General features: G+C 49.6%; 1 protein-coding gene across 2 annotated transcripts in view; it reads right to left on the bottom strand.

The window, feature by feature from the left end:
* Positions 1 to 4,013: 4,013 nt before the first annotated feature.
* Spsb4 (splA/ryanodine receptor domain and SOCS box containing 4) overlaps positions 4,014 to 18,357 on the bottom strand; it is a 73,199-nt gene continuing 58,855 nt past the window's right edge. Inside the window, exons 3-4 of one of the 2 annotated variants that reach the window (XR_015626491.1) lie at positions 4,663 to 5,410; positions 4,014 to 4,157 (exon numbers count right to left, since the gene is read on the bottom strand). Coding sequence is in view for 1 of the 2 variants with exons in the window: in NM_001106849.2 (NP_001100319.1) it covers positions 5,283 to 5,410 (128 nt within the window). In the remaining variant the exon portion in view is untranslated. 2 annotated transcript variants of the gene reach the window in all.

Below are 18,357 nucleotides of genomic sequence, written 5' to 3' on the forward strand. Positions count from 1 at the left end.
ATGGTGAGGTTCTTGCTGTTGTGGTGGATGGCAAAGCCATCTGAGAGTGGAGTATCCTGGGTCATAGGTCTGGAGTGGGCACCTTCCTATATGTAGAATGGGTAGCATGCCTCACTGACGACTAAGGTCTGCCTCATGAATAAGGAGGCACTCTCAAAGGTTGATGGTCTAGATACTATTTTGCAATCCCTTAAAAAAGTACACACAGGGCAGGATCAGTAAGCAGGCCCTGGGAAGCTTTTGGTGTGTGCAAAAAGACACGCAACTGAGGCTCAGCTGTCTGCCCATGAAGAGTTCGCCTGTACCACAGCGCAAACAATGTGCAGATGCTAGCCTCTGCGCTAGCCTCTGACTCGGCAGGGAAGGCAGGACAGGCAAGGATGAGCTGGAGGTTCCGGGTTGTCCTTTTATACAGTCAGCAGGATGCAAAGGAAAGAGAGAGCGTGTTAGATGTGTATTAAAGACCTCTTCCTGAGATCTTGGAGCCAATGAAGGATTCAGATAATGGGGCAGGGCAGAGAGAGAGAGAGAGAGAGAGAGAGAGAGAGAGAGAGAGAGAGAGAGAGAGAGAGAGAACAAAGTATAAATAATATAAACTATCTCTCAGGTTCAACCTTTAACACAGAAAAACCTCAACTTGGCGTACAGAACAGGTCCTAATAAACGGCCGAGCACCGGAAACTGGTAATCAAGGGATACTCCACATCTGAATTACTTGAATCAGGGAAAGCTTTTAAACAAGGAATAAAAGAGCTTCTCACAGCCTGGCTTGTGCAGCTGTGGGACGAGAGAGGGCAGATGATATCAGTCTGAGTGCTGTGGAAGCAGAGAAGCTAATAAAGCTACCCCTCCCATCCCCCACTCCCCAGGGCAACACAGTCTGCAGCAATACAAGTGAAATCAGTCCCTGATGGACCGGTTCATATGAGCCATTAAAAGCACTTGGTTATTGCCAGTCACTGTGCATGTCATGGACTGGAACGGAATAAAAAAAAAAATAACAGGCATTTGTGAGGTGACTGAGCGTGAAAGGTGATAGATTTGATGCCCAGTTTACCAGGGCAGACAGGTGTGTGCTCACAGGAGTTAAGAGACAGGTGGATTGGCAGGGGCCTCAGGACGAGTGTGCTGCTTGTCTTAGTTATTTTCCTATTGCCATGGCAACGTGATGAAGCCAATTTATAGAAGAGAGCACTTAATGGGAGCTTACAGTTCCAGAGGGTGGATTCATTACCATCTTGGTAGGGAGCATAGCTGCAGACAGACAGGCGTGGCGCTGGGACAGCAGCTGAGAGCTCACATCTGGATCCACAAGCACTGGGCAGAGAGAACTAATGGGAAATGGCGTTTGAAAGCTCAAAGCCACCCCCCCCCACTGATATTCCTTATCTAATAATGCCCCATCTCCTAATCCTTCCCAAACAGTTCCGCCAACCAGGAACCACATATTCAAATATATGAGCCTCTGGGGGCTATTCTCAGGTAGACCACCAGAGTTGTAATGGCTTTTCTGGGCTCTATGATAAAGCATATTCCTTATGAGGGAGGAAAGGATATGACAGATCTGAGTATTTTAGACTGGCATATGGATTGTGCTTGTAAAGTACTGAAAATAAAAGAACAAGGAAGCAAAGGGTCTGTCCAGGATCACTTGAAGGCAAATGTGACAGGATTCACATGGAGCCAGGGTCCTTAAGGGTAAAAGGTAACAGAAAGCAAATGCTTCCTCAGTGGAGCTTAGATTGCAGGCTGCCTGTGGCCAAAGACAGCTATGAATGTGGCCCAACACGAAAGTGAAAACTACACATTATATTTTTACTATATAAAAAAAGCCCCAATTGTGTGATTCTGGAGTACGAATTTCATAGGCGATTGCGTTTAGGACATTCCTTGTAAGCTCGGAGCCTGAGCAACGTGTCACAGAAGACAGGAAGGATAAAACTGTGCAGTTGAAGGAGGATGTGATTGTCTGAGGGTGGACAGTTATCCCCTCAGAGTATGTGTACCTTTCTTCCCTGAAAGAAAATGCACTGGGGGGTAGAGATTGTTGATCTAGCCTGGCCTCTGTTTAGCAGCCATGATAGCAGGCAAGGGCCACAGTGCTGGCCTGGAACCTGTTAGAGCCAGGGACCTGCCTCCAGCTGCAGCATAGTAGGCTAGAGTGTAGTCCTGCTCTCCTCTGGGCCTGAGGTAGGTGGGGCAACACAAGCATCCCCCATTAAGGCCATCACGGGCAGGGAGATGTGCAGGAGCCCTGTGGCAGGAACAGTACACCCGGATACTTCACAGGCAGGACAGTTCACAATGATTATAGATTATGGACAGACAGCTGGATGTGGTTGTGTCTCCTATTCATCACTGCTGTATCCAACATTTTTCCAAGTTTTTTTTTAAAGCATGTGTATGAATGTTCTGCCTCCTCTCACTTACCTAGCCCCTTGTCAAGACTGAGTACCTCCCCAGTGGCTTTCTGTAGCCTAATTCCTAGCACAACCTCACCTCGTCATCCTCTTTGAACACCACGGTGCTTCATTGCTTGGTGGCCATCTTTATCCCACCTTAGACTGTGAGGTGTGGCAGGACTAGGCCAGATCTCCGTCATTTCAGGATAATGCTTTGGGCATGAGCATTAGAGGACAAGGGGCCCAGGAGGACTTAGGGGTAGGCTCTCAGCTCTGGGAGGACCTCATCTCCATTTAAATACATTTGTAGTTTCCTAGGGGCATCCCAGTTTGTGGAGGACATCTTGCCCATCCTGCCCCTCTACAAGCCTTTGCAGAGCTGAGTGTCTGATGTGCAATGGTGTTGTAGGCACAGGCACAGGCCCAGCCCTCCAGAGACCCACAGCCTGCTGGGTACATGAGGCTACAGGGCAGATGGGACTTAATTCAAGTGCTCAGGACAGGGACCTCAGTGCCAGGAGATACATGCTCAGGTGGGGACATGAAGAACTAATGGTTCAGAGCAGGACGACACTGGTAGTTGGTTATGGGGTGTCCAAAGGAAGGCTGATCCCATTAGATCACTAAACGGTGAAGTAAGGGTGGGGAAGGCATTGCTGGAATAAGAGAATCCACACAAATGAGGCTTAGGAGCTGAGACAAGAGAGCTTCTTCCAAACTAGAAAGTGGTGCTGACACTTGGACCCTAGAGGTTAGGAGAGAGATTGTCCTTAGTCACTGGCTACCTGGTCCAGCTCCCAGTATCCAGAGGGGAAAGTGACTTAGCCAAGGTGACTGTGTATAAATGACTCCAACCCAGGTTTCCTGACCAATGCCCAAGCTTGTGCCTCTTCAGGAAGCTGCTTTTAGCAATCAGGACAACTAAAGTGTTGGCCGCTGAGTCTGCCAATGGCCAGGCAGGTGCCTAGAGCCTGCAGTCAGGAGACGCCTCTCCTCTCCCATCTCCAGGCTCAGGGTGGGCAGACGATGTTTCATGTCCACTCTTCCAATCACAGGAAACTCTCTTCCCTTCCCCTCCTCCTCCCTGCTGAGCTTCTCAAGATCTTACAACAAACTGTAAATGTCCCCACTCAGGACAGAGACATCAGTCTGACAGTGCCCTGGAGTCTGGTGTGGTGTGGTATATGGGTAGCTGCTGCTTCTGTGTGAATCCTGTACTGGTCCTGACCCAGTCCCCTTCCTGTCCCTAACTGCTAACACGCTACCAGTCCAAGCAGACCCAGCCTAACTCTGCCTCATTTGCTCTGCATCCATCGGCAGTGCTCCCCAGTGGCCAGCTGCATTCAGTCTCAGCACCAAGTCTTGGTTTACCCTGACCATCTAAGGCTTCACAGCATCAGGGCGTACGGTAGTCTTTGAACCTGGGGACAGAGTGTCTTCCAGACCTGGTCTCTACAACATCTCTGGGGTTGGGGTTCATATGTGGACAGCGTGTGTGTGTGTGTGTGTGTGTGTGTGTGTGTGTGTGTGTGTAGAGCACACCCAGGTTTGATGTCTGTGGATCTGGGGATAGACCAGCAAGGTTGAAGGAAAGAACACTTTACACACAGCTCAAGGACAGAATGACAAACTTTATTAGAAATGTCCCTTGCTTGTAGGTCACATTCACATTAAAGTGTAGGCTGCGCTGCTGTCTGGCTTTGTATCCCACTCTGTGACGATTTCCAGTTAAAACCGAGTCTGGGTGGAGGGTATCTGGAACACACGAAAGATGTCAAATGGTGGCGCTGGTGGCAGTAGCAGCAGCGGCAGCAGCAGCAGCAGCAGCAGCATTCTGTGAGAGGATAGGTCTCAGGTCCTGCAGAGACTGCAGAGACACTTTGCAGTCCCAAGGCCACCCCACGGGGCCCCAGCTGATAAATAAACAGCGCCACACACACACACACACACACACACACACACACACACACACACACACACACGTACACACACACATATACACACCAACACACACACATATACATACACACACATGTATACACATACACACACCAACACACACATACATACACATACATGTACACACACATACACACACACACACACACACACACACACACACACACACACACATACACGTGCGCTGGAAACGAGAGACAAACTGGAAGTCTCCTGCAGTGAAAAAATAATTTGCTCAGAGAAAGCTTTGTGACAGCCAGGCTTCACCCTGATGATGGCCACCAGAGCCCTGGGTACTCACGGTGTCTCAGACTTGGTGTCACGAGGCTCCCCTCTTCCTTAGCACCTTTGGGAGAAAGCCACCTTTGCCACACTCCTCTTTCAAAATGCAAACACTACTGACAATGAACATAGCCAAGAATAAGCTCTGTCCCCGGGGCAAGTCATCAGATTCGTGTCCCTGAATAGAGGGGTGGGGGGTAGCCAAAGAACTCTATCCATGGGGCAAGAGGGCAGGAAGGGATGAGGAAGCCAAGCTCAGAGAGGTAAGGCCAGGCGTTTTAGCCCTGCTATGGGCCCTGGACCCGTCTCTCAAAGTGGTACTGAGTCTTAATATGGAAGGATGGTCTCTCTGCCCTGGCCAGGGGCAGGCGGGGAGGAGAGTGTGAAGGCCTGACTTCGTCGTTCATTATTCAGAACCTATTTTCTCTCCACTGGCCAATCTTCCTGAGCCGTCTGCAGTGGGGAACCGGACGCCATCTCCTACTGAATGTTTTATTCATTCTCTGGAGGAAGAAATGGTCTCTACACTCTGGTTCCCTTGGTGGCCTCCTGGTCCTGGTTGATGGCAGCAAATCAGTGATGTCATCCCAATGCTCCGGAGCTGTGTGACCACAGGTGACAGCAGGTCCTCAGCACTGCTCATTGGTACTGCAGATAGTTTTTAAGAGACTGAGGCAGGGGCAGGGAGCCGATGTCCCGCAGGCGCTGTCTGCCCAGGGCTGAGCGGATGGATCGCCGGCATAGGTCCATCAACGGCAGAGGCTCAGCTGCAAAGACAGTGAAACATGAGTACCCAGACCTCCTCACTCTGCCCCGCTGGCCCGGCACCTACCCTTGCCCCTGAGCAGGCTCAGTGCTCCCTGCTACTAGAGAGCCATCCCTGCCTGCTTACAGTAAGAGGCCCTCAGCAACGATTGTGAAAGGCAGACACAGCTGCTCGGACTCCAAGATTTAGAACAACTGGTAAATAGATGAATAGTGGAAGCAAACTCATCCACGGCCAGGGTGGGTGCTGAGTGGAATGTGTGGCTTGAAAGGGGCATCCTTTTAGAAACAGGATGATTTGTCCCAGCTACTCAGGAGGCAGAGGCAGGAGGATCACTTGAGCTCAGAAGTTCAAGGCCAGCCCGGGCAAGATAGCCAGATCCCGTCCCAACACAAGCAAGCAGACAGGTTAGATGCCACCAGGCTAAGATTCTTTCAAACCCACACACTTTCCATCTAGTGTTTATTAAGGGCAGTGGAAGGATATGTTTTCTTACAGCACTCAAGTTCAGGGTAGGTTGCGGGGAGGTAAGTTAAAATCCGCCAGGGGTCAGGAAGGTGGCTCAGGGGTAAAAGTGCTCCCCATACACACCTGATAACCTGGTATTGATCCCCAGAAGCCACTTAAAAAGCCAGATGCACTAGGAGGCATCTGTAAGCCCAGCACTCCAATGTAGACATGGGAAACAGATGAGACCATGACTCAACACGGTAGGAAGAGGGAACCCACTCCCCAAAGCGGCCCTCTGACCTTCCTATGCACATCACGGTGCACTGTCACCTCTGGATACGGTTTACTAAGTTACACAGGCCCACTACAGATAAGCATGTTAATACTTTCCTCTTTCAGGTCCTGTGGTAACCAAGCCTAGGGATACAGAGACAACTCAGCCAGGGTCAGAGTCAGCCCTGGAGGTGAGCGTGTGGTCTGGGATTTCCTCAAAACCTAAGATTTGTAAGTAAATGAATGTTTTTGTTTTTGTTTTTAATGTTGCATACACAGTGTTCTGCTTACACGTATAGCTGTGTATCATGTGTTAGCCTTGTGCTTACAGAGGCCAGAAGAGGGTGTCAGATTCCCTGGAACAGAAGCTATCATGTTGGTGCTGGGAATTAAACCCTAGTCCTTGGGAAGAACAGCCTCTTACCCTCTGAACCATCTCTCCAGCATCAGCAAGTGACTTATTTTAAAAGTGTTAACAATATATGAAAGAATTGGGGTTGGGGATTTAGCTCAGCGGTAGAGCACTTGCCTAGCAAGCGCAAGGCCCTGGGTTTGGTCCCCAGCTCCGAAAAAAAAAAAGAAAAAAAATATTAAAAAAAAATATATGAAAGAATTCCTGAGAGCACAGGGACGGAAAGTAGGCAGTTGCCAGAAAGCTTCGAGGATAGAAATCCGAATAGGGTTTTGAAGGATGGGTAGGAGTGTTGTAAGCACACGAGGCTGGGCAATCTTACAAGCAGAGAAAATAGACGTGAATTAGGGAGGCAGGGAAGCTGAGGACAGGAACAGGGCTGGTAGCTCAAACAGGCCAGTGGAGAATAAAGAAGACAGCGGTCCCATTCGCCTCACGGGACTGACATAGGGCCTAGGTGTTTGCGCGGCAGCTAAGCCGCCAGCCTACCATGATGCGTGAGTGCACGGTGTAAGTCACGAGGTGAGTGTTAGACCATCGAAGGCGGATGGGAAAGCATTGGAGGGATGTCCTTAAAAGTCAATCTTAGAAGACTTGGGTGCTACCTGCTTAGCTTTTCATCAAGAAAATGAGGTGATACCCAGCACACACAGGTGTCTTGCCTGCGTGTCTATCTGTGCACTCCTGGTGCTTGGGGAGGCCAAAAGAAGGTACTGGAACTAGAGTTACAGAGAGTTGAGAGCCATCATGTGGGTACCAAGTCCTCTGGAAGAGCAACAGTGAGTTCTCTTCATGGCTGAGCCTTCTCTTCCTCCCCATCCACTAGAATTATTCAAGTGTGAGGAGGACTGGGCTCTTGGGGACGGTAGCCATATCCTGCCGGCTGTGATCTTGGCTATGATGGACTCTACGCAATCTCTAAGTGGACGAGCGTGGTTTGGATTTGGGGTGGGGGGGGGATGAATAGTCTTTGCTTGCTTCAGAGAGCTGGGCTGGGGTGCAGAGACCTGTACCAGAGGTAAACGTAAACCAGCTTCAGCCTCTCCTCAGTCCACAGCCAAAGCCAGACACTTTCAACAGCAAACCTGACATCTCTCTACTAACAAAACGTGTCATGGATATCTGGGAAGAGACAGAAAACCAGTTTTTGAAATGAAAGAAATTCTAAACATGTGCATGTTTCCTTCTACTCTCCTAAATTCTGATCAGAACGATCAGTGGCGGTGTTTCTGCTGCTTTTGTGATGTTTCTGTCCTGGGAGGGAGGGATGACATGAGGACTGTGAAGGTTGTCAGAATCTAAGTGAAGTCCCTTTGCCGAGTCCTAACAAAACGAAATAAATAAAGCGGGAGGCTGCCTTGTGCATGTGGCTGCTAACAAGAGCTGTGCACAAAAGGACTCGCCAGAAGTGTCACCTCATACAAAGGCCACCACAACTTCACCCAGCCTCAAATTCTGCAGAGACATCATAGGCAAGGATGATTGTCTGAAATTAGCCATATCACCCATACGTTATACAGCTTTAGCCTTCCCGCGGAATGCCCTGCTATTCTTAATTCAACATCATCATTCTTTGGTGAATCTCTCCAACTGCTGTTCATGTTGACATTCCTCAACTCAATATTTGCTTTGCTCCTACTCTGATAACATTAGGGCCATTGTGACCTGGGACCTCTACCCTGGCTCTAGGCTGGGACCCTCATTAGCTTTGCCAAGTCATCTGTATGGGCTTCACATGGGGCCTTAAGATGCAGGATCCGGGGGTTCACACAGACATGTTGCATCCAGACAGCCCTTAAACATTGCTCTGCAGGCCAGTGTGCCCTGCAGAGATCACCACATTCTTTGAAAGAGTCAAATGCTTGTACCCAGTCCCTTCCTTAGAACTGGGTGGATCCCTATACTTTAAGCCCAAATACCAGGGCCTTCAGAGAAACCCTGTGGGTTGTCACCCCTGAGCCCCTTGTCATCCTCTTTCTATGAGCCTGTGTTCTCAGTTTCTGTGTTTACTCTGAGCCCTTTGGTCTCTTCCTGATTCCACCATGAAGCAAGCAGTCTCAGGTGTCCATGATGCCCTCTCAAACAGCTCCAACTTGCTTCTGTCCTCCCCATGTCACCCCCAGCAAGCCCAGCATCATCATAATGACCAAGTCCAAGAATTCTGAGACAAACCTCATGAAGTACTCTGCCTTACTTGCAGACCTTGTCCTAAGTAGGAGTTTGAGGGAATCTGTTGTCCCCATCCCGGGCTCCCATCCAACCCTCAGCTCTTGAGTCCATACCGAATCGCTTTTTGTTATCTCCTCCTTGATGAACTGTGGCTCCTACAGGCAGGAACCCTGCTGCCTAGTCTTATTGGAAACTACAAGGTCAGTAAGATGGAGAAGCCTAGGTTCTGGGGGGCAGAAGCAGCTTAAGTGAGCCTTCCTATCTATAAAAGGCACTGAAGCACTTCAGGGCAGGCAATGAATACTAACGACGACAGGACGTTGTCCTTTGTTGATGCTCGGTGATCACTGCACAAGCGTTAGGGCCAGATGCTTAGAGCCTGTGTACGCTGGTTGTGGTAGCTTTCATCTGTAATCCCAACACACCTAGTGGGAAGGGGAGACGAAGACGGCTGGGAACTCACAGGCCAGTCAGATCTGTTGCAAACAAGGTGGAAGAGGACACACACACACACACACACACACACACACACACACACACACACACACACGGGGAGGGGGGGTGTCTGGCAGAACCTTCCTACCTTCCTTCTGGCAAACAGCTGTACTGTACTGTGCCAATTTTACAAACCCATACAGGGGTGATTTTTGACTCAGATGAAATAGTTACGCTTGGGTCCTGTTGCAGGGAGCTGCTGGGTAGCTGGATGTGCTGGCCTTGGGCAAGGACATCCCTAATCACACGGGGAGAGGGAAACTGCCCTCCAGGTTTCTTCTTCTGATACATCCTGGGGGCTATTTGCTACCCAGCAGATACTAAGATAAATATGCCCACCCTGGGAAAGGGGCAGGGGCTGTGCTCTCAGAGACAGCTGGTGCTACGGGTGGGGGTGGGGCTCAGGAATGGGGTTCCCATTCCCAGGGTGCATCTGTTTTCGTACTAGAAGGATGAGGCATGTTGGGGCAGCCAGACCGGTCTACTAAATGGGAGGTTAGTCAATGCTGTAGCCATGAATCCAGAGTGGTCCTGATGCAGGAAGAGACAAACAGACAAACTAAACAGAGAATCTTGTAGCTGTACACAGGGATGCTGAAAATCAGTAAGGAAAGGGCCAAAGAAAGAGTAAACAGAAAAGGCAGCCACCACCATGCAGCAGGGGAGTGTGGGAAGGAAGGAACAGAAATAGATACAGAGGCACTTGGTTGTCAGAGTTCTGAGTATGGGTGGTGAATTCGGGCATGCACATTAAATCTCAAACGAGTTGATAAGCAAATAAATAAGGAAGTTAGGACAAAAGAGAGCAGGGCAGGGGACTGGCAGTGACAGTGGTTATGAGTAAGGTCACGGCTGAGTGAGGGAAACGACCCGGGGGACTCGGCACGTATGAGATGTGCTCTGTCGCTATCAGAAGTTCAGTTAAAAATAGCAATGAGGAGAGAGCAAAACCGTACAAGAGAATTAGAGTCCTGCTCTAACTCAAACAAGAGCTTGGCCAGAAGATGAATTGCAGCTAATTCTAGCTAATGAGTAATAATGAAGTCACTCCTGCCAGAACAGAGCTCGGCACTGCCTGGGAGAGGCATTACTACAATGGAGGAACGGCTCTGACCCGGAGTTCAAACCTAAGTTGAGTTCAGGCCTGAAACAACTGGCCGCCTTTTTTTTTTTTTGTAAAACAGTGTAATTCCCTGCTTCACGGGGAGCGGTGGAAGGACCAGGTAAGGGGCAGAGAGTCCAGGTACTTACTGAAGGTCCTGGACTTTGTGGCACTCGATCAATGACAGCTATTAATATTTCAGGGCAGCCAGTGTCCTTGGGACCAAAGCAGAAAATGAGGCAGCTGGTGTAGAAGGTAGGGAATGTCTGGTAGCGTAATGCCTGTGCTGAAAACCACAGATTGTTTATCTAAACCAGCGGTTCTCATCCTTCCAAATGCTGCATGTGACCCTCCGATACAGTTGTGAGGGTCCCAACCATAAAATCATTTTCGTTGCTTCTTCCTAACAGTAACTTGGCTACTGTTATGAATTGTACTGTAGACATCTACTAGGCCACCCCTGTGGAAAAGACGGTCCATCCACAAAGGGGGTGGGAGCCCCGGGTTGAGAAACACTGATCTAAACACGTCCGAGCAGGCTAGAACGGCCAATGTGTGGGAGAACCAGAACTCAGCAGCTCTGTGACTGGAGTCACCAACCCTATCTACCAGCCTGCTGTGGTTTTAGGAGCCAGATGACGCCTGGAGAAGCCCACGACTGTTGACATCCTCAAGTCCGTTGGCTGGGCTCTTGAACTCAATTTCTGGCAACAGTTATAATACAAAGAGCTATAGTGAGGCTCGCACAGCACCTCCCAGGTCACCTCCCAGGTCACGGGACGTCTTTGTGCTTTATATCCCTCATTGTATTTAATTCTCACAACAACCCAATGAGGCCGTGCTTTCTGTGGGCCCAGTTACAGATGAAGAAACTGAGGCCGAGAGGGGTCATGCAGCTAGCTCAAGGCCACAGTTGAGTAGTGCTCAGTATCTGACTTGAGATTCTGTGTGTGTGTGTAAAAGCAATCTGCCTTCCAGCCCTGAAGAGTGGCTAGCTAGTCTCAAGAGGCCCCCTTGCCTTGTCTATTCAACACTGCTTCATGTGGTGATGTCATCTAGTGGGTTGTGCATTAGAGACCCTTGAAAGCACGGAAGGTGGACCTAACCCAGGCAAGCCTAGCCTCAGGCTGGCAAGAGAGCAACTGACTCAGAGTAAAGGATTTTGCCCACTGTCAGATAGTTAGCAAATGGGTCCAATTTGCTAGGTTCCAAGTGGGATCTAGACCCCACCGGAGGCATTTTCCCCTGAAGGCCCAGCGACAAGGGTCTTTCGTCCTTCTTGAAGCAGCCTGGGGTGTGCTGCTCACAACTGCTAGCTTTCTGTGTTCAAACAGCCAAGGTCAGACACACTTCCTTCCATTTAGCAAATGTTACCATGTTAGCCTCTTGCTAATGAACATAAGCCCCAGGGCCTTAATATGAAGGCTTTCTAATGGATTTACTGTGTTTACTTGACCTTTCCGAGTGTGAACTCAGAAACGGGCCCAGAGGAAACGGGGAAGCTTGCTTTTCTTAAGTTCTGCAAAAGTGATGAGTAAATTGGATTCTTCAATATGGTCTGCTGGTTCTCCTGCCCCTCCCCGCCTTCAGCCAAAAGATTCAATTAGGCTGAGGAAGAACCAGTCTTTTGGGGAGGGATAGCTCCAGAAGAGGAAAATGGCGTGTGTCTGTTCAGGACCGAACGAGGAGCTCTGTTCATTAGGATGTGCAGTGCGCCAGGACCACGATGCAGAATAAGGATCAGCAGCTTCAGAGGCGCTGACTGTTTCTACTTCTGACAACATCCAGTTCGTGATGCCTTGTGTTAGCTAAGTTTCAAAAATGTTAATGCCCGATGCATGAATGAAAATAAGCCCGAGTGGCACATCCATTACAGGCCAGAAGCTGCAAATCTCAACCCAACAGGACCGGGAATCTCCTACGTATATCCTGAAAAGCAGCTGTGGAGAATGGCAGCAAGGCCCGGCCAACCAAAGAGCACATTCTAGGGGACCAGCGTTTGGTTCCAAGCAGGACTGTGAGCCCCCGTTACCAGGTCCCTGAGGAAATGCCAGCAGAGAGACTGTGCGACCTCCTGGCTTACCTAGACTTAGTAAGTGCTGACAGGACTTTTAGGGCTCCAGGACCTGAACTCTACAAGACACCACTCAATGACGAGAAAACTAATATATTAGCTATAAAATGCCTGCAACATCTGTTTTCCCACGGACCAAGACGTCTTATTCTTATTTTACTACAGAGAAGGTGTGGCAGACATTAATGGTTTATGAGCCAAAACGTATTTGGCAGGAAGGACATTGACAGGGAAAATTAACTTTTTTTCATATGTTCTAATTAAGTGGTGGCAAAACCAGTTTCCCAAAGTGGCCCAGACTGAGAATCCTGTTGATCTTGTTAGACATTGCCCAGGGCCTGCAGCAGCTGCCCTGGATGAATCCTGCCAGCGTATCCTCTGGCCTGACTTGGTTCAAACTCCTACTGCTGTGCCAGATCCAGTACCACGGCCCCGATTGACCACTCCAGAGGACTGAGGGGAACAGAATCTGGCACCCCCCCCACACACCCATGCAGGGTCACTGACAGGATGCTCAGGAGAGTGGCAGAGGACACATCTGAGAGTTTAGTTACAGTCCTGGAGATAGGTGTACCAGCCGCATCACAGACTCACTACAACAGTGAGGGCAACAACAGCAGCCCACTCCCGTGGCACGTCTCCTGTGGCAGGTGCTACTTTAACCCGTGACAAACCAACTCATCTACTCTTTACACACTTCAGCATCTTCACTTTCAGGTAAGGAAGGTTCTGTCCTGCCTCCACACCCAAGGAGCCTCTGGGCTGGGAGGAGTCCCTGGGGATGACCATCCAGGAGAAAGTCTTAGCCCGGTGGCCATGCCCTGTAATGTCCTGAACCATGGCTCCCCACCAGTGGAAATGTTGTCGAGCCTCTTCCACCAAGGGGGCCAGGGCCTTTTGTCAATGGCATTTAAAGAGAATCCAGAGCAGTGTAGCATCTAATGGGGGAGCAGCTTTGGACAGTAGAGTCCTAGGTTCCCACTGTGAGGAAAGACACTAAGGTCCTCCAAGGAACAGGACTTTGGATCTGTCTCGTCAGCTCCGTGGTGTGGGATGTGAATGAAGGTAGCACTGACGACTTGCAGACTCTTTAGAGGTAATCAGGGCGAGCACGCAGCCTCGTTTCCTTAGAAAGCCCTGTCTTTTCCAAGGACCTTTACAAATGCCCCGTTTACTGTAGGAGTGTGAATCACTCCAAAAACTTGCTCAAGGACTAACGAGGCCCCAAAGAACCCCTGAGGACGGAACATGCAGGAAACAGGGAGAACTGCTGACTTGGTTTCGTACAGGCAAACTGAAACATTTCCATGCCTTTGTGCTTTGGCTGCAGTTCGTGCAGTCCACGCTCCTTCCTCACAACACCTAGGGCCCAAGGAGAACCATGTCTCAAGCACTCACTGTACAATGGATGCTACGGTCAGAAATTCTGACACAGCATTTTTCTTAATCTTTCCTTTAAAGAAGAGTTGTGTAGGGACTGAACTGAACAGCACATGTTTCACAACAGCACATGACAATGGATGTTTACTGACTTCCTGGTCCCAACCTCAGTTTCTCGAGGCATAGGAAAACATTTAACTTGCCTTGATTTAATGAGTGATCTGTCTTGACTTATGAAGTACGATTGAGGAGGATTTTAGACACTCACAAAAGTGCTAATGTTTCTTCAATATAGTCAATCATGTATCCGTCCCTCCCTCTGGCTTTAATGGGGCAGCTGGAGAGGATGGCGGAGTCTGGAGATAGAATTTCGACCCTTGGATAGACCTCCTGAGAACTCAGATTCCTGATAGATGTGTGATAGAGCAGAACAAATATTCCCAAAGGCTGGGCTGCAGAGGGCCAGTGAATGTCAGGCCAGAAAGGCTGGGGGCCTACTGACAGCTGCCAGCACGAGAGAGAGAGAGAGAGAGAGAGAGAGAGAGAGAGAGAGAGAGAGAGAGAGAGAGAGAGAGAGAGAGAGAGGTGTTTCCCATTAAGGAGGGAGATGAGAGAGTGAGGTTGGAGAGGGAGTCACTGTGATGAAAACTCGTGATACCATGGGAACTAGCATTAAGACCCCATTTAGCAACGCCGATTAAGGAGCTAGAAATAGCACCTGGCTTCTCTCGAAGGCCGTAAGTAAAACACACTTCCCTGCATTGCTCGTAGCCTTCAGCCAGCTTAATTGAAGCCCAAAATAAAATACCTGGAAGGCCTCTTTCTGACGGAAGACCCTTGTTGTCATAGTGACCAGACATGGGGACCAAGATGAGCTGAGGCTTGAAGCAGGGCTGCTGGGGAGGTGGGGAGAAGAGGAAGAAGAAGGAAGGAGGAGAGAGGGAGAAATGGTTGTTAACAAAACAACCACCAAGGCTGCCTGAAATCACAATTCTACACTGAAGGTTGTTGTGACATCAGCCTATTGCCTGCAATGCTTAAAAAAAAAAAAAAATAGCAGTCTTACCCCTCACCTTTCTGGCTCATGGTTTGACACACTGTGATCAAGGAGGCGGAGAACAAACCTGCCAGGCCTGGAGCGGACATAAGAGGCAGAGGTCTGAGCTTGAGTCCTAGCTCAGTCCTCAAACACCCAGGTGACCTTGGCTCTGCACCTATTACTGTGTAAGAGCTGCCTTTCCCGGTACAGAACCGAGGCTGAGGGGTGGTCCTGATGCATAGCCTGGGGCTCTAAATGGAAACCGTTGCAGATGTCGAGCAAAGGGAAGGCAGAGATTCTCTGTCTGCTGAGTCATCCCCGAGGTGTGCAACTCAGGGTGTGCGGTACTCTGTTGCCTGTGTCTGTGGAAAATACCTGAGAGGAAGAGACAAAAATCCAATTGCTTCAGTGGCCTCTGGGGAGGTGGCTGAAGACAGGAGTGGGCAGACTTACGATTGTGATGTTTAAATTAAACCTTATGGATGCATTTAAATAAGGAAAAAAGAAATTAACACACACACACACACACACACACACACACACACACACACACACACTCACCCAGGTCCAGATTCCTAGGTTTTGATGAGTAAAGAGCCAGTTACAGTTACATCAGGAGTTCAGCTTCCCTGAACCCTAGCTCAGATCTCTGGCACTCGGCAGGGACTCTTTAAAGCCTCTGTAGGCTTTTGTGCCTCCATACACCGTGACCCCTCCTCTGACAGGCCTTTCAAGGCTTTCTCTACCTAACAATCTCTTCAATGCTCCTCCCAGTATTCCTGCCGTGGGTCCCTCCGCAATTCTCTCTCGGGGGCCCAAAAGGCCATTCTCTCTCCACCGCACTGCCTACCCTTTATCAGTGCTCATCTGACCAGTGATAACTTGGTGGCTGCCCCAGTAAGCGGGGGACTCTTTGAGGCAGGGCCTCTGTATGAGCACTGGTGGCCTTTGAACCGAGAGCTAGTTGGAGAGACAATCCTCTGTTCAGATAGCACATTCACTGGTTCCGTTGCTTCTCTGGTTGATCATCCACCCAAACCCCAGGGCTCCTGCTCTCACCCCACCTCTGGCCTCACTGGCATGCCAGGCTAGTTGATTATTAACATCCGGAGCAAAGCATGGGGAAGAAGCGATCCAGGCCCCAGCCCCCAGCCCCCAGCAGAAATTAAACCTGGTAGATGTGGGCTTGTGGGTTTCTCACTGGTCTGCCGGCTGGTGCTGATTCATTAGTAGAACGCCCATGGGAAGGTGGTGGGTCTTCGCTTCAGCTGCCTCCTGGCTTGCTGCCTGTGGTAACCAGCCATCCCTGGGAAAGAACCACCAAGCCGAGGTTCCTGGTTTCTATAACCTAATCGGTTACGTGACTCAACTAAGACCCGGATCGTTTGTAGTCCCCACCTTTAGGACAAGTCCCTCAACCCAGAGTCTCTAAGAACCTAGTCACCTAGACCCTGTGTAGGGATTTTTCTTTTTCTAGTAGTGGAAATCGGACTCATGGTTCTTTCAGTGCTAGGCAAGTGCTCTATCTCTGAGCTACACCCCCAGACTTCTTTCTTAGTTTTTATTTTGAGATGTGGTCTCACTAAGTTATACAGGCCAGTCTGGCACTCTGTCTGTATCTGTGGTGGCCCTGATCCATGTGATCCTCTTGCCTCAGCCTCCTGAGTAGCTAGGGTTGAATCAGCAGACTCCACTCTATCTGGACTCTTCGACACTGGGGTAGAGCAGTAGGAGAGGCCACTATTCATGAACACGAACCTTCACTTCCCATCAGGGGACCAAGAGAGGGAGTGGAAGGATGACCATGAGCTCTAGGATGGGGTTCTGGTGTTCTGGGGGGAACTCACAAGCCTCAGGAAATCCCTCCCTCCTAGGTGTCTAAGTGAGGATACCAGTGGGATGTGTCTTCAACTAGACTGTTCAAATTGACAGCCAGGAGAGCCGGAGGCAGGCTACAGAACACAGACGAACTCTACCACAGAAGCCACCTTCCTGATGAATGAATGACACTGCCAAGGACAGCCTAGATTTTCACTGTGGTTTATATAAAATGTAAACCACTTACAAACTCCTATCCTGCTAACTCTTATGTCGGTTACTGATGGTTTTCTGTGAGTTTTGCCTGCTGCTTCCTCTCTTTGGGTAAAACACCTGCAGATGCCTTCAAGGATGACTTGGGTTCGACTTCCTCTCAGCTCTGGATGGAGCTGAGCAAACCAGCACATTCCAATGCCACGACCACAGGGGTTGGTTCAGGGTGGCCATGTGACTGAAGGGACCCAATCAGCGTGCACTATAGAACTTACATTGGACAATGCTGATGCAAACTTGAGGTTCCTTAGGGCTCAGAGTTGTTTGGGGATTTGATCCCAACCATGCTGAACAGGCTTCTGGGGCAGGAGGCCTAAGGTCAATATGGAAACACCATATTTGCTTGGGACATGCTATTTTATGTAGTTTGAGAACATGGTAGCTTAAAGCTCAGTAAGCCGCCTCCATGAACCAGAAGGGAGGAGAGACCAGAACCATCTGGAGATACAGCAGAGAGAAAAAAATACACCAGCAGAGACACTGAAGTCAGACACAGGGGCCGGAACAAGGTTTAGCGTAGCACGAGTCTTCAAGAAAACACAACCATTTCCTTTCTTAACCGTGGCTCTCCAGGTTAGGTGTTCTGTTCCTTATAAGAGAAAGAAACATCCCCCACTGTGCCAGGCTGCTCTAGACCCTGACATTGAACTCTACAATCACAGTGAGTCTGATCTAGTATGGTAGCATCTCCTCTCTGCCCTCTACAGGCGGGCATACTCATTGCCTATGTGTCTGTGTTATAAGACCAGAGTCTGAGGTGAACCAGCAATAGACACAATGAATGGCTCAAGAAGGGTGGGGCTGTCTATTAGCTTTCTCTACCCCTTTTGTTCCAGCCTAGCCTTGGGCCTATTGAATAGTGATCTGCTTAGATGGCCTTCCCTTCCACTTGCTCTACCAGTCCTGTTTGGAATTCACAGAGCTCTGTGAATTCTAGGTATCTTTCCATCTGGTCAGGTTGACTGTCTAGACCAACCATCACAATGGGCGTGGGATGCAAAGTGAGGTAAGGGTCTGGGATCAGAGGACAGCAGAGGAGGACCAGCCCCAGGGCACCGTTCATTGGAAGAGTTAGTGTGACTTTCAGGAAGGGGTTAGGAACTTGTGAAAACGTTCTAAGCCTTCATCACCTGAGCCTCAAAGCCCATCTGAACATTTTCCTTCATGTTCACTGTGACATAGGAAGGAAATGAAAAATCAAGGGAGCTCCAAGCTTGAAGGAAGACTCCAGAGAGATCAGTCTACAAAGAGCTGCATAACTAAGAATCTGCCACCTAGGAAACTGAAGGGGTTGCCTGCCTCTGCTACTGTGGCCAGGGCACAACACTGACAGGGACTTTGGGCTCCAGCTTCAAACTAGAGTCTCTTCTTCTATTGGCCCCAGGCTGAAGTCTAGCAGTCTTTGCTTACATCCCCTGCTATGCAAAAGCAATGCCACCAGGTGGCAGTGAGGAGTTACCTCC

The sequence above is a fragment of the Rattus norvegicus genome, chromosome 8 (assembly GCF_021556685.1).
Source record: "Rattus norvegicus strain SHRSP/BbbUtx chromosome 8, alternate assembly SHRSP_T2T, whole genome shotgun sequence".
In the NCBI taxonomy this organism is placed as follows: Eukaryota; Metazoa; Chordata; class Mammalia; order Rodentia; family Muridae; genus Rattus; species Rattus norvegicus.